The 22,134-nt window shown below is 32.9% G+C and overlaps 2 protein-coding genes across 2 annotated transcripts; one reads left to right on the plus strand and one right to left on the minus strand.

Annotated features, from left to right (window-relative positions):
• Positions 1 to 6,415: 6,415 nt before the first annotated feature.
• Positions 6,416 to 10,088, plus strand: LOC112513831 (cyclin-B1-2-like). Its single transcript, XM_025120203.1, has 4 exons — positions 6,416 to 6,597; positions 6,691 to 6,791; positions 8,430 to 8,527; positions 9,771 to 10,088. The coding sequence occupies exons 1-4, from the start codon at positions 6,472 to 6,474 to the stop codon at positions 9,869 to 9,871; spliced, it is 426 nt and encodes a 141-aa protein (XP_024975971.1). The 5' UTR covers positions 6,416 to 6,471; the 3' UTR covers positions 9,872 to 10,088.
• Positions 10,089 to 10,459: 371 nt separating this feature from the next.
• Positions 10,460 to 13,930, minus strand: LOC112513376 (probable transmembrane ascorbate ferrireductase 2). The gene is made up of 5 exons (XM_025119611.1): positions 13,494 to 13,930; positions 13,068 to 13,116; positions 11,769 to 11,968; positions 10,876 to 11,177; positions 10,460 to 10,779 (listed from the first exon to the last, which is right to left on the minus strand). The coding sequence occupies exons 1-5, from the start codon at positions 13,635 to 13,637 to the stop codon at positions 10,743 to 10,745; spliced, it is 732 nt and encodes a 243-aa protein (XP_024975379.1). The 5' UTR covers positions 13,638 to 13,930; the 3' UTR covers positions 10,460 to 10,742.
• Positions 13,931 to 22,134: the final 8,204 nt, after the last annotated feature.

A 22,134-nucleotide genomic window follows, 5' to 3' on the forward strand; every position in this document is an offset into this window, starting at 1 on the left:
TATATATATATATATATATATATATATATAGAGAGAGAGAGAGAGAGAAAGAGAGAGAGGAGTGAGTTATTATGTAACTATTTGCATTTGTACAATCAAAACAATTCAATCTCAATCATCCATTTAAGTTAATAAATATGTGATTTCATAGAAGTTTTGATTGCTTTATAATATAAAGTATTGATCATAATTAATAAACTTTATTCATCTTCTATAAATATTCAAATCATAATAAATGAAATCTCATCATTTCCATAAACATCTCAATTTATTGGGTTGCATTGGTTATACAAATGTGATGGGTTGTATTTGAAACAAACTCTATATATAATAATATATAGTTTTGTGAATAAAAATGGCAAATGAAATTAAAGAAGATTTTGAGTATGTGATTTGTAATGTGTCAATGAGGAAACATATGCTATAAATTTGAGTGCTTGCTCATGATATACCCAAAAGATAATATATCGAAAGGGTAAAATTGTCCTTTTTCTGTAATTTGCTTTTCCGACATGAAATGATGCGAATTGTTGGTATTAATACGAGTTTACAAGATTTTTTTTTTTTTTTTAATTCTTATATATATATAGAAAATAGAAATCTTAGCTTCATAAATTTTATAGAAAGTATTTTACATGGCTAATGAAAAATCAAATCAAACGTGCTAAATTCAATGATCTAGTTAAAATCGAATACACATGGCATATGATGAGCTAAATTACATGAAATCAATACAAAAACTTATTATCGGTCACGTTTAAAATGGATCGAATGATCATTTTTAGAAAGAAAAAAAAAACCAAAATTTATATATTATACCGATGATTCGTAATTAAACCAACAAAAGCCTCCGTATTCTAATACTTTTTTTAAATACCGTATGCTACGTTAAATTATCTATTTATATGTTATTATGATGACCCATTGAATAAAATTTCCCTTTATTTTCTTGAAAATAATATATTGCTTTAAAATCTATATTAATTTGAATTTTTACATTTAATATTATCGTAATTTTTTTCTATCGAGATTTCCTTGGGACGTACGGGACTATATATATATATATATAAGATATGCTCAAATTCATTACCAAGATAGTTGACTTAATCTTCAAGAAAACATTTTATATATAAATAGCTATATTGTATCGAATATAATAATAATAATAATTAATTAAAAATTAAATAAAATTTGTATACTATGGATCATATTTTTTGGAGAATTAATTTACTGCCATTCTTGATTTGCAGAAATCAAAGTGCATGGTAAATATTATTTGTTTTATAAATGCATGATAACGAATTAAAGGCTTGATTTAATATGATGTGACTTTTGAAAATTACCTCCTATTACAAGTCAAATAATTGGATTATCAAGTTAAAAACATGTAAATCGAAAATGTATTAAACACCAATTTTAAACTCCGATCCAAAGAAAATAGGGTTTATATTTGATTTTATATATATGTATAGACTTGAGATCATGTGAGACCAAAGGTTTTTCGTGAGACCCGTAAAACCAATTCTCAACTCTTGGATTATATCTACAATCTGAACATTCATAATCACAAAATTGCCACGAGACTTCTCAATAATCACAAAATTGTCACCGTGCAACTTTAGACCATTAGATCATTGGCTTATAAAGTCGATCAATGAACATAAATTGGTCTTATGGGTCTTACAAAAAATCTTTGGTCTCACGTGAACCCAACTATATATATATATATATATATATATATATATATATATATATATATTGATATATTTCATTATTTGATTTTAGTATAATCATATCAAAAGTAGCAAAAAATGTACAGTTAGAAGAAATATCGAAAATCAAAACCCACCAGCTTCGCCTTCTTCAGCTGTCTTTGATCACAAAGACTAACGACGGCTATATTTTTTCCAGACACAGTAAGATATTTTCTCCAATTGGAAGCTAAGGTATCAAGAGAAATGGATTAATTAGCATTATGTGACAAACGACAACAAATGAGGTCAGAGTTGAGTTCTTTGAAACTCACCAACACCATCTTAATATAAGCATACTAAAACCTACGATCTTCAAAATACCCAAAACACTCGGAAATATAAAAACCCTAAGTTAATTGGGCAACTAACAAGATTTATATTTCAACCTAAAACAAAGTTAGACCAATTTATTTACGGAACAGCAAAAAAAAACGACATTGCTAAAAGTCACGGCTGATTAAAAACATATAAACTATCATGGAGTACAATTATAGAGAAGGCTGGATGAGCGTTTATAATAATTATTACGACTTTAATAATTAAGAGTAAATTACCATTATTAAAGTAAAAAATAAGTAAATAATTTTATATTTATTTATTAATCAAAAATTGATTATTTAGAGCATTCCTAACATATAAAATTTCTTTAAAACGGAAAATTAAAATTTAAAAATTTTCAAAAAATAAATAAATTACATTTAATTCTAATAAATTCTTGAGATTACAATATTATTATAATATTATTTACATTTAATAAATATTTAATTTCAAGGTTTTTTTATATGAATTTTATTTTATTTCTTTTATAGTAATCATTTTTTTTTTTGGAGAATTACAATATTTCTCTAATACTTTCTCCATTTTAGAAAAAAAAAACTTGAGAGCAAAAAATTTGCCTAAAAACTCTAAAATCTCTATTTTGAAGAATCTATTAGAAATACTCTTATCAAATAATTTTTGGCCTAACAGTACCCAAATTTCTGGTCTCCCAAAAAGTCAGGGATTTAAATCTCACCAAATGTGAGAAAAGTAGATGAATTTATCTGTTGTATTTTCCACATATAAATAATATACACTTCAAAAATAAATTTGATTATTTCAATTCAAACGATTTGAAAAATTAAAAAGGTTAAATGCATGAAATAACAACATAATTTCATAAATCTATATATACATATTAAAGGAAGAACCAAAAGTATTGAGGTGGCATCATGAGATTTGAGTATTGTGGTGTTGATAAATTGTGGTTGAGTTTGAGGTATCCCACATTGGTAAGAGATTGAAAGATTGAAATAATAAGGTGTGTATAAGAAATAATGATGAGAGTCATTGTTTCAACACATGAAACTAGATTTATAAGGTTATCTTATTTGGATGACCCTAATTTTTTAAAACAAATCTTATATTGTATATCAACTCATGATGCTTGAGTCATAAGGTTATCTTATTTGGATGACCCTATTTTTTCAAAAACAAATCATATTATATATATATATATATATATATATATATATATATATAAAAAGAAGAACCAATAGGTAATTAGGTGCATCATGAGAATTAAGTATTGAAGTGTTGGTGAATTGTGGTTGAATTTGAGATATCCCACTTTGATGAAAGATTGAAGATTGGAATAAAGAGATGTGTATAAGAAAAAAAGAACGAAATTCATTGCGTCAACTCAAAAGGCTTAACTCATAAAGTTAACTTATTTGGATGGCACTCTTTTGCAACATAAATGTTTGGAACAATTGTCTAAACTCACGAGCAATTGTCTAAACTCACATGCTTTGCTCATTTTTACTGAACTTCCAAACATATGTAGCCAACCCTTTTTTGTGACAAAATTAATCTACACTAAATATTAATTGAAGGGATAATTTTAATATGTTTTTGAAAGTAAAAAGCGGAACCGTTGATGCGGCACCCTAACAATTGAATATTCTTCAATCTTAAATTGTGATTGAGTTTTATATATCCCACACTGATTGAGAATTGAAAGATTGACAAAAATGTTGGATATGTAAAATGAGGTCTAGATGCCTTTGTGACAACTCATGAGGTTGGTTCCTCTTGGTTGATTCTCTGAACACCTGTGGTTAGAACATTTTGGCCGACTCTCCGAACACATGGGCTTGGTTCATTTTGGTCAACTCTCTTTTTGCAAGAAGAGTTAATCAATATTAAAAATCAATTATATATATAATCTTTATTCTTTCTATATTTAAAAGTAAGAACCATAACCATCAATGTGACATCTTAAGATTAAGTATTATTTAATCTTGAATTGTGAATAGTTTTGTCTATCCCATAGTGATAGGTAGATAAAAGATTGACACTGAATGATAGATATTTAAAGGAATATTGGGATGTCTCTGTGGCAATCTATTGGACTGACTCCCCTTGAATAATTATCTAAACTCATGGTGTTTAACTTATTTGGCTTACTTTTCTAACATAGGATTTTTGGCTAATCCTCTTTTAACAAAATAAATCTATATTAAAAGTCAAAGTAATTAATTAATTAAATTAATATATAATGTTATAAGATATTGATGTGACAAATTAGAATTTAATATTTTCAAATCATTAATTGTGGTTGAATTTTACTTGAATCTTAATCCATATTAATGAGAAGAAATTACTGAAAAAGAGTCAAGTATATGAAACGAGAAGGATGGCTTTAAATATTGGAAGGGTTACAAATGCACTATTAAAATTTAATATTTTCAATTTTGTAGTATAGGGATATTGATGTGGTTCACTATTTTTTATATATTACTTGACATGCGTTATGATCACCGTGCAACGCATGGTGCCGAGCACTAGTGTTCTTATTATAGCATTGTAGTTTCATTTTTTCCCTTATTATAGCAATGTAGTTTCATTTTTTCTTCTTATTATAGCAGTGTATTTTCAAATAATTTTTTATTAGATCATTACTTTGAAAATTCTACCCATTATAATAATAAGTAACTTTTTACCTTTTAAACTGGTTAACCCTACATTGTTTTTGTTAACTTACATGACTTAAATGAAATGATATGGATGTCGGGTCATTCAAATTACGTGGCATAAACAAATAAAAAATATCTTCCAATTTTTTTTTTAATAATTTCCTCATTTCCCTCCGATTATTCATATTCCGTCCGGATTATGGTTTTTATACTTCTCTTTAAAACCCTTTCGAAAACTTTTCACTCTTATTTAATTGTACGTAAATGAAATGTTTTATAGTAATATATTTTTTCAAAATAAATATTTAATTTATAAGAAAATGTAATACTTATTATTTTTATTATTCAAAAAGTCATTTTTTTAACATTTTTTAAAAATGTCAATGATATAAAATATGTTTTACAACACCTTAATAAAAAATAAATTGAAAATATATTATTGTAATAAAAAAATGAAAATACAATGCTATAGTAAAGAAATTTATGAAATAAATTGTTTTTTCGTATTTAACCAAATCAAATAGTAAATTATAAATTCCGTCCCTGTGGTTATATGAAAATTATAGATCGGGTTCCTCAAACGAAATAATTATTAAAATGGTCAGCATGGTTTTAATTTTGTTATGGATTGGGTCCTTGCTTCTAACTCCGTTAAATCAGGGGTCTTTTTGATCCTTTTCACATTTTTTATTTAATTTTTTTAAAGAAAAATAAAATAGAAGTTTGTATTGTATATTATAGATATATACATATACATAATACATATACAAACACACAGTTCAAAACGAGCATGGCCTGTACTTCTCTTTTGCTCCGTGAATCAGATATTGAAAACTCTTTTGCAATGATTTATGCATTTTCATGGCTCCAAACTGCAAGTTCAAGAAAGACTGAGCTGGTAGATTGTAGAAACTGTTTCACCATTGTTGGATGGTGGAAGCTAATCACACTTGTATGATCTCTAGAGCGATTGAGAAATTTGAAAGTAATACGACCAACATTATGATTTTGGGTCAGTTTTCGAACAATCCAGTGGCAAGATGGCAATTCTTGCAGATGATTCCAGGCTACTGTTTGTAGGAACTGGAAGATGATGACAATGATATTTGATATAAATCTCTACAGTTTTCAGAATAACGGGTACAAAATAACTCACAAAAACATAAAAATTTGCTTCTTAAATCTTCCCCAACGTAGTAATCCATTCCAAACAACTCATCGAAAAGGGGAGGGATAAGGCAATGGTGAGTGGTCAAAGTTTAGGAGGAGAGAGCTCAATGTTGGGAGTTGTAGACACACACAGATACACACACACACACACACACATATATATACACATACTTATATATATGTATATATGACATATATAACTTTTTATTTTATTTTTAAAGAATGAAAATGACGATATTACTCTTGACTTAATATATTAATAATTAGTGGAGTCAGAATAAAAGACCTAATGCATAACAAAAGTGAAACCATGATGACTGAATCTATAATTTTTTTCATTTGAGGGACTCGATTCAAAATTTTATAATAACCACAGGGACCAAACTTGCAATTTACTCGAAATCAAAATGCATAGTATTGGGCTTCAAAGGTAAACCTTTAAAATGTAAATGGGCTTATAGAATCTATTGGGCTTTAACAAAATAAGGCCCAGTTATATATAATGATGTGGTGACTTGTGGCGGAATTAATGTTTGGGGGTATTTACAGAGCCATCATCGTTCTCAATTTCTCACTCGAGAACAGAGACGATGGAAGGATCGAAGAAGATAGAGCACGAAATCGGAGGTCTAAAAAACGATGCGTTTCGTTTCGGACTTCAAGGCGTCAAGAGTGATATCGTTGGATCTCATCCTCTTGAATCAGCCTTTCAATCGGTATCCTGTATTCCTACCGTCTCTTTAATTTGTTTTAAATTAATTGATGATTAGAAACACGTTTATGATGATGAATTGAATGTGGTTGTTCAGGCAATCGTGAGAGAAGAGAATATGAAACGAAAGATTCTTGCGAATACCTATGGCTCAGCTTTTTCAGTAAAGCAGGAGCTCGACCGGAAAATCCTTTCTAGGTATGGATTGGTGTTGAGTTATGTTTTTTCATTAGTAATTAATCTTAGTTTCATGATCTCTTGTTACTTGAAAATTGAATCAGAGTTTTGCTTGTTTGTGGATTTTATAGTCGGTTTGTAAGCTGTTGACACTTAAATTGATCAGTTTCAGTGTTTGTTGTTTGGAAATATATGGAGTTTACCTGTAGCCTGTCCAATTCAGCTTTAGGTGGATGAAAATGAGGTCTGGCTGGTCTCTTTGCGCTTTGGATGTTGTTTTATTTTTGCTCTTATAGTGTGTCTGCAAAATTACTTGATATAGTCTAGTAGAAGGAAATTGGTTTATCCATTAGCGTAGTGGAAGTTATCGTTTAGTGAAAATCTTTTTCCTTCATACTACTGCTTGCTTGATTACCAAGCCATCATGGAAAGCTTCTGCGATTAGGATTCTTGACTTGACTTATAAGCAGCTTAATGAGCTTAAGGGACTCGCAGCTTAAGGGACTCGCAGCTTGTTCAGTCGGCTATACATGATTGTTTGGTTTTTTCAAAACTTTGTGTCCCAATTAAAAAACCCGCTCATTCCATCATGAAGAAACCCTTACAAACAAGAATCTTCCAGACCTATACAAACAGATTAATCCACACAGACAGCTTTAATCATACATGACTTGATGGAAAAACCAACCAAATTTCCCCTTACTATCCAAATGAAAGATAAAGGAGAAAAATCAAATGAGAATCACATGAGAACCAGTTAGAAGTCAGAACAAATCCCTACCATTCAATGAATTCCATTTTAGGCTGGGATTCAAGGTGGTATTGTTGTTCTTTCGTGTGCTCGTTTGTGTGTTACATATATGAGATGTATGGACATGTTTTGTTTCACATGTGAATCAATTCTCTTTGTTTCATAGAAGTATTTCACATGTGATACAATGCATGTTAAACTGGTTATTATGGTTCTCAATATTTTTTTGGTTCTCATTTGATTTGCCTCTTAAAAGACAATTTGTTATCTACATACTTGAAAAGGCTACAAATAGAGTTGTCTTCTGAAAGCATATTGTCAGAGGAAGAAGGGAGACATGTAACACATGTTAGTTGTTACTCTGCTGTAGAATGCAATTTAGCGAAGATATAGGGTTTTAGAAACAGACACGTTGAACCTAAACCAATTTTGTGTGGATGTCACATTTGTTTGGAGCTTTGTATACATCGAAGGTACTTGAATCGAAGATGCCTTGATGCTATGATAATGATGCCAATGCCACACACATAACATGAGGAGTTCATGTGTTTGAACTCTTCAATTGGCGATTTCCTTCTTGCATACTTTGCTTATGGTTTCTTCCGGTTTCTTGATCACGCTAGAAGAGAGTGATTCTGATATGTTACAGTTGTACACGACATTTTTTAGGGTGGGAAATCTTTTAACTTAAAATACATATTCATTCGCTTATAGGATTTTTACAACGAAGTTCTTTTTTGAATATCAAATTGTTGATTTAGAATCGACCTACGTACATCCCACCCTTATAACCTGCTATGTATGGAATGTATTGGGTTTGTTTGGCTCAACTTGCTAACCATTATTTTACAGCAAAACAGTTGTTCTCCTGTGGGAGTTTCTTATTTTCCTATCTGTTTTAAAATCAGATTTCAAAGGCCTCCGGGACTTGTACCATCATCCATGCTTGGATTAGAATCATTGACAGGAGCCTTGGACGACTTTGGTTTTGAAGATTATTTCCAAGGTAAAAATCATAGTACCAAGTGCAATCATTAACGTTGCGGGGAATTGACCAAAGTAGCCATTTTATTTGACAAAAATTCACTTTTTAGCCACGTTTTCACCAAAATGGGCAAAATATCATCAATTCCACAAATGGTCAAGCCCTAAATTGCGGAATGTATATTTTCCTATTAAAAATAATTTTAAAAAAATCAAAAAGAGGTCATTCCGCAATTGGCTAGCTTGGCTCCTCAAGCTTGACCCAATTTTTGAATACTTGGGGAATGCAATTGTTGATATTATAGAAATTTTGATGAAAAAACTAGTAAAATGATTATTTTGGTCAATTTCTCGACTAAATATTAGTTTCTTTTATTTTTACTGTGTAAATTCTAAATGAACCCTCTTTAGTTGCTACTTAGACCCTACCTATTAATACACTCTTAGACATTAGCATCATACTTTACTTTATACATTTTCAATGCTCCGGATTGATCCAAAAAAGCTTCATTTATCAACACCTTTTTTCCCCTTCAAGGTAGACCATAATCAATCGATAGTGATTTTGATATAGATATGAGTTCATGTGATTACTACAAGTTGTTTTAGTGTGCGTTTGGTACCTGGACAAGACATGATAAGACAAATTTTTTAGCTCTTGGTAAGACAAGAGTGGTCATGACAATGACCAATTTACCCTAATGAGTTGTTTATTTATTTTTTATGGTTTGATAAATTAATGTAATTTAATAAATTACAATAAAATAAATATTTTTTATAACAAAATACATCATTAAAAAGTTTTTGTCAAGACGATTAGAATGAAATCAAAATATGAGGTTTATTAATTTAGAATTTTATTTTATACTTTTTCTACATTTTTTTATTATTAATACTTAGAAATACGTAAATTTAACCAAAATATAGAGAACGTATAAAAATAATAATTTGAGGACAGTTAGAAGAAAATTAAGTCCTTATTTTAGGAGTATGTTGGTAAAATATAGGCTTGTTTCATTTTGTTCACGCCTGTTTTACTGTGGAACAATGTTTCATGTTTTGTTATATGCAATTTTAACCCCTTTGGATCAAAGTTATAGAATTGGTAGGCATGGTTCAATTATGGCAGGGTTCATTTAGCCTCACGCGCTCTTAACTATAACAATCAAATCATGGTCATGGTCCTACTGACTTGGTATTCTATTGCAAGTTTGAATTCAAATATTTTATGCTTGATCTCGTTTTACTGTTGATAATCGTTGAAGGTGTTCATGACACTGAAACGACGTGCATCCCCGACATGCACCACGGAATGGAAGTTCGTGTTGGGATCTCAAAGGGACCGATTCATCCTAGTTTCGTATGAGGTGCTTGAGAACATCTAATCTTTCATAGAACATTCATCTACGTTCATGTTTTCAATGTGGTTTCATTTTCAACATTGCTTTGTATTTGCATGCATAACATTGTCACAAAAATCATTCAATTTTATCCCTACATGTTTACTCGAGTTCTATGTATAAACATCAGTCTCTTGCAAGGTTTTAAAAGACATGAAACATGACGGTGAGGTTAAGCCTTGAGATTTAGAAGCCATGGTGAGGCAGCAATGTTCTTCTAAGGCGTTATTTTTTATGGCAAATATATATATATATATATATATATATATATATATATATGTATGTGTGTGTATCCATGTTTATGCGAGAACAGTAACCAAATAAAAGAATAAAAGACGGCCGAATCACATGTGATTTTACACCTTGGTGTTGATCATTAGTGTAAAATCACATATGATGTTTAATTTTCTCTTATTTGATTATTGTTCTTGTTTGAACCTCCCTATCTATATGTATACATATATAGTCGGATTCAAACGAGAATAGTAACCAAATAAAATGCCAAAATCACATGTTAGTTTACACTAAAATCACATGTGATTTAAGCGATTATGTATTCCGTAATTGCATGTTAATTCAGTGCAAAATCACGATTTGACCGTTTTTGTGTTTTCTTGTTGACATTGTTGTCCTTTGATCCTACTCTAGATACACACATGCTTTCAACTTTTACCTTGATATAAGACCATATATAAGTAGGTTTACTCTGACACGAACCCTGTGCCACAACGGCTGCCATGGCGCACCTTAAGAACACAGGTCCGTTGTGCTAAAAACAACATTAGTAGATGGATGAAGTCACCATCATGACCAAATTCGAGTGTAAAATGCCTCTATTTAGGAAGATACCATCATCGGTTGTTCTTCTATTAGCCTGGATCAAGAAACCAAATGGAAAAAGTTCGCTTACATCATTAAAATTTGCCTCCGTCACAATGTGGAAAATTAGTCTAACTCAAGTCCCGCTTACTCGATTGATCCTCGGATCACTTCTCCTTTGCCATTTGATGGTGATATAACCCCAAAGATAACAAAACTGCCCAGTAAAACGATCAACACACCCAAAATATTCACCATAATTGCTTCTGTAGAATAGTGTGAAATTATCTTGTGGGTTTGAAGAAATGTTGCTTTCTCTAAAATACCAGTGATGCAAGAAGCTAAAGAAAGGGCATATATATAGACACCAAAGAAGACATGCCATTGCATCAATGAGACTCGGTTTTTCGTCGAACCACCCGGGTACCAAAATGTCGCAAATCCAGCCCCCCACTACAATTAAAGAGTTTTTGAAGGTTAATATGGTTTCATATTTGACCTAATAAACAAGTCAAACCAAATAAACCCAATATATCATGCTCGAAAGTAGGGTGTAGGAGGGGTGAGATGTACACAATCCTGAAATATACCTCAAACACTTCCTCGAAGCCTTTTTTTGGAAGGGAACGGAAGGCAAAAGAGGAAAAATCACGGGTTCTATAAACTTTTTAGGAGGGAAAGGAAATAAATAAGAAGAGGGAATGTATCATTTATGTTTCCCCCCAAATGTCGGTAGAAACTCTTGAAAGAGTGTGATTTTTTATGACAAACTACATCCATAAGGAAAGGTGAGAAAACAAATATAAAGGTTACGGGCAGGTTCCGTTAGGAACTTAAAATTGATTAGGAACCGGGGGACTGCCCACTGTGTGATGTGGCATATTCATTCATAAGGAACATCGACGTGTTATTCATCATGAATGTTGTAACATATTCATGATCAATAACGCAATGAATGTGGAGGTTATTCATCATGAATATTCATCCTAATCAATTTTGGGTTCCTAATCAAAATCCTAATCCTAGAAGAAGAGAGATAAGAACCTGGATGGCAAATAGGAATAAGCAAGCTAAGCCGAGCCATGAGTGCAGGGTGTAAAAATCGTCGATCCCCCTATCTTTGTGAAACTTCCAAACAGCCCATAAACCGATTCCCCCAAATACGAATGCCAGAAACTGGAGTGCGAGATGAACTAGCTTTTTGAAACCTTTTGTTCCTGATACCGTCTTGTACACCAGCATAGCTGCATCCATGATCCAACCCACAGAAGCAGGGATTATTAATTAGGACTCAGATTTCCAATGTTAATTGAACCATAAAATCCTACATGCATTCTTGATAAATACACATCCTGGAGATGCATAACCGCAAATGATATTGTTACAAGACTCTTATTTGGATCATTGTTCAAAACGTATCTAATACACGTAAATCTCTCTCTGCTAGAAGTTTCTCGAGTTCATTGTAAATGATATATAGAGCATGTCAAAATTCAGTAAAAAGCAAGCCACCTGAACTTGAAGCCATTTGCATATTACATGCAACTTTGGCAAGATGGGATTGACATGCAAAATCATATTCACGTTCAATAAAGGTGCGTTTGGTGCACAGACAGAACTGGAGTGGACGAGCTAGAGTGAGGTATTCAAAATGTTTTAGGGTTATAATTTGACATGGGTAGTTTACTAATGTACTTTACCAATCTTGTCTCATCTCCAATATTTTAAAAAAACTTAGGTCTTGTCCAGTCATAGTCTAAATGTTGTGTCAAATTTAAGACAACAAGTTTTTGTACTGTCTTATCATGCGTACCAAACACACTCTAATTAAGATAGAAACACCCACACCAACTAATATGTACCTCGATGCATCTTAAAGCCTCTTTGTTACTAAAAGTAGAGGACATGTATGCGTACATTCCACCTCCCGAGACCCCATCTCCGGTTGGGATATTACCGGACTCGTCTTAAAGCAGCTACCATACACTAGTTTTATACAATTTTTGCACCAAGAACCTTACAAAGAAGCATCTTGCATTAAGGTCTGTTTACTTACAGCTTAACAAGCTTAATTCTCAGCCATATAGATTTAAGCCAAAATGGCTATATGGAATAAGCCAGGACGCCTAATTTGTCCTGATACAGCCAACTCAAACAAATTAATACCAGAAATACCTCGGAAATAATCCAACCCTCTCCCATTTGCCTCCCTTAAACCCATTGTTCTCCGTAACACATATTCACAGACAGACACCTTAACCCATACAGAGCTTAATAAAAAAAAGTAAACATCCAGACATATATCAGTTCATCTTAGAAGATAGTTTAAAAAGTAGAGTTTACCTTCCCCATTCAGCAGAAGAAGGCCAGTTACCATCAAAACAGGATGAACCTGCAGAAAACACAGGAATCTATCATGAATTCAGAAAAATAAGAAACCCTGAACTAAAATCCATAACATACATTCAAGTTTTCACATAACAATCGCTCTACATAATCCAGATTCAATTAGAATGATTATAAAACCAATCGTAACCGTTCAATTTTAATCTACATCATCCAAGCACTAACTACTATATAATCAACCTAGAAGAACAACCTGGAGGCAAGATCCAACTTAATCGAACTGAGCAAATAACATCAAAAGTAATCACAACTGAAATTAGCGATCACAAATCCAAATCAACTGGAAATCGTGTTAAAAAACCCTAATTATCTTCAACAAAACATCGAAATTAAAAGAACAGAAGATCAAATTGAAGAACTTACATTGAAGAGTAGACTTTTGTTCTGTGAGAAAAGAGCTAATCCTCCTCTGTAATTAACATTCCATATAAGAACTATAATCAGCACCAATACTCCTAAACTCCGTACACATAAGAATATTGGGAAATTGACCACCGGAACCACCATCTTCCTGAAGGAACGCCGGCGAGATTAACACAGCCGAGGGTTCTTATAATTAGGGTTCCGGCGGTGGTTATTGGAGTTTAACGTATGGAAGTTGTGATGATGGATCCAAACGTAAACTGGAGAAGAGAGATCGAATCAGCGATTCTGTGTATGAGTCCAGCTCACGTTGAAAAAAAAAAACGTAAACGTCAACTGGAGTGGCAAAACGGGCGGGTCAATTGGACTGCCGGGGCAACGGGTCAAAACGAATGAAATATTGCAAAAGGAGTGAATTACATTTTTGGTCCTTATGGTTAGCAAAAAAAAATTGGATTGGGTTCTTTAAATAAAGGGATATTAAGGAGTCGTTTACCAAACACTTACCTGGTAGGTGCTTACCAGTAAAATTTAACACTATTATTTACTTACCGGGTAAAATTTTAGTCCACCAAAACGATATCGTATACAACAATTTACTCGGTAAGCGCTTACCATGGTAAGAGTCGTCGCCTTCACTTACAGGGTAAGACTCTTGATCCTTGTTTCGCTCTTACTGGGTAAGATTCTTGGTTCTTACAATATTCATCCGGTGAGGTAATGTTACTTGGTAAACGCTTACCCAGGTAAGTGATTGGTAAACGGCCCCTAACTTAACAATTCATTTCGTTGCCAACTCTCTTCCATACTCACCAAAAAGTCAATGCCTTTGCAAGTGGTCCAGACCGTAACTTGGAGAAGACAACTTTCAACCCCTCTGTTAGTTGCACGCTTTTAACCCTCGGTAAGTGACTGTTCACGTTATTTTCCTAAATAAATTGATTACATTGATGGTCTTTAACCTATATTTTCTATGACGGATTGGGTGTTTGTTGTTAAGATCGTTAAAAAAATCGCGTTAAATGAAGACATGTTCTTCATACGAAGGTAATTTAAATTGAAATTTTCACCTTCTCCTCCTTTCTAGAGTCCTCAACTTTGCCCATTATTATTGGGAAAAACCATGAGGTTTGATTTACGCTTTAAATATGAATTTAGATTTTGTAGTTTTTTTTACCCTCAAGATCTTATGTCGCTAGTGTACTCGTGCACACCGCTACTGTATGCATGTCAGATAGGTGGTACGAAATAATATATACGTAAATTTACTTTGTAGTTTATTTAGAAAATATAGGAAGGGGTAAAAGTTTACACATGTCTACATGAAATACGTAAAATGATGGCATTTGAGAGAACAACTCGTAAAGACTAACTTTACTTTATGTGAAGGCAGTGTTAAAAATATGTCCGATTCGTAATGAAAAATAAAAGTTTGGATCACAAGTGTTATTAATGCAATTAGAGATTTAATCCAAAAAAAATATTTACCAATTAAAAAGTAACCTACTCATAAAAATCCGAGTGAATTACAGTCGTGCCCTTCACCTGAGAGGCATTTCGGTCTTTTTCCCTCTTTTTTTTTCTCTTTTAAAATAAAAAAAATACATTATATATAATAAAACACTAGAAAAAAGTTGCATTAAGCTCTGCGAAGTGAATCTTTCTCTCGACAATATAAACTTTTTTTATTGCACCATCGGCATCTATAAATATGTTCTTGAAGATGACACAGGAGGTCATCAAGATTCAAGCCCATTAAAGTTTTAGTTTCTTTAGTTAAGTAATCACGTTGTAACATCCGGAAATTTCCAAGTAAGTAAGATATCGAGATTTTATATTTACCTTTGTTTTACTCTTAGAATAATAAAAATAAGATATTTTGAGGGTTGGTAGTGATTGGGTATGAAAAACAAGTGAAAATAGGCGCTTTACTGGCACGAATGTGGGCAAAAAGTTAAGAAAAGGGGCTTGTGCAAATTTCATTCAAAAACGAATTTTTTGGCCGTTGAGCTCATTTGTTACTTCATCGACTCCTCTCCTTTTCCATTTACTTTGATCTCTATAACCTAGAACACCCATTTTGAGGCTTTATCTACACTTTGAGTCTCGGTTTCTTCTAGTGAACAAGGGTTTTGATTTCTAGATTCTCACCGTCGTCATCTTCTCAATTAATGCACTCACATAAATTTTAGCCTTTTCATTTAAACCGATTTGAAGACATAACGGTGCATTTATTGTTCATCTCCAAGTGTGTACAAACTCCCAAACATCAAGATTTCAAGTATTGATCATGATCCAAGTTCATCACCTTCATTTTTGGGTTTTTACTGATTTTGTAGGTTTTCTAAAAAAAACGTATCAAATGAGTTTTAAATGCTTTGTAAAACTAGACACATGCCTAAATGCGTTCTATGATGCTATTACATGCTTTAATTTCAAGTATTACACAACTATTTGGTGATTTGGACATACGTTCATATTTGGTGAAGTTTTATGCATTTGAGGTGATACCAATGAATCTTTGTGAACTAAATGCGTATTAGGACAGTTTATATGCATTTTGGTTCATTATCTTCGTATTTTACGAAAAATCATAATTGTTGGGATTTTGTCTATAAATGTTAGCCTTAGGAACTTGAATGATTTTATGATGGTATTTGATAACTTACATGACTTGATGAATGAAAGATTATCTAAATGTGGAATACTTGGATATTTTCACTGAGTTATATGTTTGGATGAAACTTTCCAAGTAGACAGTAAGAGGGTTGAGCCTTGAGGTGTTACCTTCGGGGTAGACACTAAGATCTTTGCCGCAAAGGTCAAAAGTATTTTAAAGTCTCATGTTCAAATCCAAGGAGGAATAAAAATCTTTTTGTGGCCATGAAGGTTCAAATGCGGTAACTTCGGGCTATTGCAAAGCAGGTAGTCGTCCTGGGATTAATCGGCTCGCATAACGGGTTAGATATCCAGGTTAATCAAAACCAGCCATGTTGTGTCTCCAACGGAAGCTAGCTGAAATTCCAAAAACACCCTAGACCAACAAGACGCTGTTATAGAAAACCGAAGCCCAAAATAGTAATTTCATGATATTGAATCGCTGTCTTAATAATAAAAGATATATAAAGCGGGTGATCCGCGCCAACCCACTCTGAGTTAAGAGAGTTAGTTTGGAATCGGAGACGTTGCCGGATTCCACCTCCTCCCATCCACCGGAATTTAGGAGTTTTTTCACGTCCGCCGGGATTACTTTGAAGACGTTGCCGGATTCCACCTCCTTCCGTCGAACGGAATTTAAAAGTTTTTTCACGTCCGGTGGGAATAGTTTGAAGACATTGCCGGATTCCAGCTGCTTCCGTCGACCGGAATTTGTGGATTTTTCACGTCCGGTGGGATTTTAAGCCCTTTCTCCATTATATCAGTATTCTGAGTGAGAGATTTCTTCTGGTAAATTCGATTGCCGTTGCTCTCTATAACTGTGAATTTACAGTTCGCAAATTCGGGAGAATTATAATGTTTACGCCAAATAAGGTGTTGTTGGGTTGGTTTTCTACGGGTTTGGAGGAGAACGGATCCGGATCTGGCAATTCGGATCCCAATTCAAGCCCTAGGGAAACGGAATTTGCTGCAAACGGTGGAGAGATGGATGAAGAAGCATCAATGGTGAAGATCTCTGAGCTCGAAAAGGAAGTAAAAAAAGGGTTTGATTTCTTATTTATTTTAAGCTGCATGATTCTTATTATTCGTGATTTGACTTCTCATTTTTGTCCAACCAATGAAACGAAAACAAATTAAATTTTATATATTTAAAATTTATTTTATTCAAATTCATGTTTAGCTTAGGGATGGCAAAAAAACACTGCATCAAGCATGAACGGTCAACCTCATACCTGATCCCGGTTTGATTGGAGATGGGAAATCCCCGAATTTATAAACTCATTTATAAACCTGATACCTGATCCCGGGTATTAATTATATACATTTTTATGTGCATAAAATATATATATATATATAAAAAGAGAGTTTATTTCAAATGTAACTCATTACATTTGTACAACCAATAAATTAAAATATTTATGGAAATGATGAGAGTTTATTTATTATGATATAAATATTTATGGAAGATGAATACGGTTCATTAATTATGATAAATACTTTATATTAGAAAACAATCAAAACTTMTATGAAATTACATATTCATCAAATTAAATAGACGGTTGAGATTGAGTTGTATTGGTTGTACAAATGTAAGGGGTTGTATAATAACCCACTTCTCTCTCTCTCTCTCTCTCTCTCTCTCTATATATATATATATATATATATACACACACAAACACACACTTAAGTACAATAATATAATTGATATATTTGTGTTTAAAATACGTTTTTACGTTACGTTTACACAAATGCCACAATTAAAATCTGGTTAATTAATATTTTAGCATTACATGCCGTTTAAACATAAAATTGGAATTTGTATACATACTATATAAAAACATTACGAAAAAAATTAAATTGTATAGACAGGGAAAAATCCCCAATTCTCCGATGAGGATCCCTGTTTTTCAATAGGAATGAGGATGAAATCTCATCCTCCAACAGAGATGGAGATTGCGATCATCGATCCTGATACTGCGACTCCGTTGTCATCTCTATTGATAATATGTATTCATGTGATTGATTGACATAACGGATATGTGACAAGTGATTACTTATCGCTCAATTTGTAGAGTGAAATGTTGAAATTGAAGCTGTTATCTTTCTCTATGCAAAACTATGTTCATGTGTTTTTCTATTTTATAGTTTATATTTTATTGTTGTTTAGATGGTAATCAAAACCCAAAAAAATATATCGATATTAAATTTTATGGTATAATTTGTTTAATTGAAAACATATTATATTTTGGATTTTCAAATGAAAATGAAATTTATTTTAATTTTAATAATGAAGCATTTTCTTTTGAATAAATATAATGATGTAAATATGATGATTAATACTTGTAAGTTGATTATTAGTTAATTTTATGAAATTTAAATAATTTTAAAAATCGTAAGTACTCTCAGAATAAGTGTTCATAATAAAAGATTAGGCACGGTTTTGGACATACATGATTATTACAATTTTTTATTGTTGTCAAATTACAACTTTACCCTTAGTTAATTTCTCTCTCTTCACAACTTTTAAATATTTATGTATTAATCAAGGGTAGGTTTGAGAATTTAGTTATCTATTTCCAAAACCGAACACTTATTTTGAGACAAAATAAATAGAACTGTCGGACACTTATTATGGGTTGGACGGTGTAGTAATTACTTGTAAAATTGAAATTTAAGGGATTATGCTTAATAAGCAATATCTAATGCTTAATAAGTATTTTTTATAATATAGTTCAGATAATTTTGTTTTTTTAGTTATAAGTCGAAACAGATTTCTCTGTAGATTTTGATGACAAATGCATGATGATACATGCTTTTCTAGACCATCCGTTTGTCACTTTCAAGCCATTAGTTGGTTTATATGGTGTTTTTTTTCACAAATATCAGAAGTTGATTCTCATATTGTCTAAATATTCGTGGGTGACGGATAGCGAAGTAGTACGAGCCTCTCTCCGAGACAATGCCCAGATCGTCACGCTTTTTGTGCGGGTCATGATTAGCTTATCACATGCGAATGTTGTGATTGGTCTTGTTAGGAGAGAAGCGCATGAGCGTGATAATGAGCAGATGAGGATCCACTCAGATGATATGAGCAACCGGACAAATTGAAGGAGAAACAACAGGAATTAAGAATTTGAAGGAAAGGGAGAGATCCCTCGAATTTGAAGGGAAGAACTTTGAGGGGTTGAAAAGAAACAGATAGATATGCATTGCATTGACAAGGATAAGTCGCTCGATTTCTCAATGCGGAGCTTCAGAAATTAAGGACCGAAATTGAAGAACAACGGTCGAAGATAATTGAAGAGCAGGAACGATTACAAGTAACAGAAGACGAGAAATCGTTTGCAGTCAGAATTGAAGCACTTTCGAAGGAAAGGGATGATCTGAAACAGGAGAGGGAGAAGTTTGAAAAGTTATGGGAACATCTGGATGAGGAAAAAACCGAGATCCAAACTGAATTAGAATCTTTATCCGAACAGGACGCAAGGATGAAAAAATGGAACCGTTCACAAGAGGAAAGATTGAAGAATCGGAGGTTGGAAACACGGGGTTACGTAGAAAGGGAGTTTGAAGCTCTCAAGCTGGCTAACGGTTCGTTTGCTGCCAATACGAATCATGAGAAATCTGTTTTAGCTGAAAAACATCAGAGAACTCCAAGATGCTTCCGGACTTCCAAATGCAGAAACAAGCACTTGAAACCATATTGCAGAATAGAGAGACAGAGATAGAAAATTATCTGCGCGAAAAGGAAAGGGAGCGGTTCATTTCGTTGGTTGAGAAGCAGAAAGACTGTATTGATTGTAAACAGAGGATTTCTGAGCTTACGTTAACTGACCTCCAGTCTCTAGAAGTAAATAAAGCGGAAACCTTTACACCTCCAAGAATAGCTGATAGTTATTTGAAGGAGGCTATTCAGGGTACTCCCGAAAAACCAAACTGTAATAAGACCCTAGACGTAGCTAATTCAAAATCTCCTGCTTCTGGTACGACTACATCCCAAAATGTACCTCGAAGATTTTTATAAGATTCTGATAGTGTTGCAAATTGGGATCACAGGAACAGGAAATGGAAAGACACCCCGGTTGTAGAAGCACCTCAACAGAAAAGATTCAACCTTTTGGCGACCCAAGATGTAAGTAAAAATAAATCACTCTGAATCTCCATAAAGCTTACAAACAATCATCACGCTTTAGGTCACATTATTAGATTTGATTTATGCATACAATATATGTTATATATTCAAGATTTTGTTTGAATCTCTCCAAAATCTAGAGACAGTCATGTTAAATTCCTACCACAGATTAGCACAACTTGGTTTGCTTTTCAGGGACGATCCTGAGTCGTGCATGTATCTATCTCTATTGCATCTCTTTAATTCACATATGCATCAATAAAATCTGCTCGATGGTCATGTTTTTTATTTGAGTTCAATGACGAGTATGAAACCAAACAATGTATCAACAATAAATGTATCTGCAACGATCAGAAATTAGTAGACTATAGAAATCGAGGAGTTTCCTTGATTTCTATCTTGAAAGGCAAAGAAACCTTAAAAGTATTAAAGCATGCACTGTAATAAAAGGTAAGATAGATTAGGTTGAATATTTTCCTGTTCTCTTTCCTTTTTCTGGTTTACTTTATATATACACATACCTATTCATGGGATTATATATTTATATGTACTTTTTGGGCATTTGTTACTAATCTGCATTTTGTTTTTAGTCAGTGCATCTCTAATCTATAACATTGGAGCATTGTCTAACCCAAGTAAAAGAGAGGGATTTGATGGTGTCTCGAGCAAAGAGGGAGTTGATGGTGTTCGAATAAACAGCGGAGTCTCAGACTCGAACTTCCAACGTGGACCTTCAACAAGTTCTGCTAATGGCAACTATCCTGAAGATTCTCAAGCTGATGAGTGTCTGAAGGTGCATATAAACCATATCAACGAGATCTAACATCCATTATTAACTCATGTTAGAAACAAAATGGATGTTAGATCGCATATCTTGTTTGATAGATCCATTCTTTAATTTGAAGTGGATTCAAGATATCTCAAATCATTAACTTTTCTTGAATGTTATCATATCAGTTACTATATACAAGTTCGCTAGACGTGTTCTTAACTTAAAGTGGCCTCTAAGGCATCTACTTATTGGTTGGATGTTATTTCTCAGAGTAAAGTTGCAGAAGACAAGATCTTGAATAGAACGCTGCAACAGGATAGAGAGCGTGCCAACAGTGATAACGAGATTGGAACCCCTGAAGCTCAAGAGGAGGAAGAGGTTGAGAATAGCAAAGATGAGGTACAACATCCAGGTGAAGTTTCAATAGGAAGAAAGCTATGGACTTTTATCTCTACATGATGGATGCATTACATCCGTAAAGCAATGGTGATAGCAACTCTTGTTTTTTGGTATCAAAGAGTTGTCTGCTGTGTTTAGTGTCTGTTAATTGGCTGTGTAGTCATAGGGATATGATAGTAACCTCTTCAGTACATTTAATCTGCTACTGGGCCTAGGTTTTTTCACACTTTTTGCTTGGTGTTTTGTGGGTGTTTTAGGGCCCCGGGGTGGTGTGGTGTTGGTGGTTGGTTGAATGAAGTCATGTCTTTGTATCATTTGCTTGTAATTCTTACTCTCAGTCATTATGATAATTGTAGCAATTATATTAACTTTCAACAAGCCACATAAATAATTTCCATTTTAGGTTTGCTAAGTTTTTTCTATTCTCGATTTCTCTTTTTGTTGGTATCGAACAAATAAATGAAACAAATGAACAACTTCTCATACATACATACCTACTGTTCAATACATCTCCAGAGGGTTTAGAGTTAGCCCTTCCGTTATCTTGACATGCAGGTTCTCCCAACCCTGTATATATACGTAGCAAAGAATCATAACTTGTATGCATGTACCAAAAAGAAGTCAATCTTGATCCACTCAGGTTAACTATACAGAACTGAACTTCAACCTCTTGTTTTTAT

This window comes from Cynara cardunculus (assembly GCF_001531365.2).
Source record: "Cynara cardunculus var. scolymus isolate 2C chromosome LG 5, CcrdV1, whole genome shotgun sequence".
Classification (NCBI taxonomy): Eukaryota; Viridiplantae; Streptophyta; class Magnoliopsida; order Asterales; family Asteraceae; genus Cynara; species Cynara cardunculus.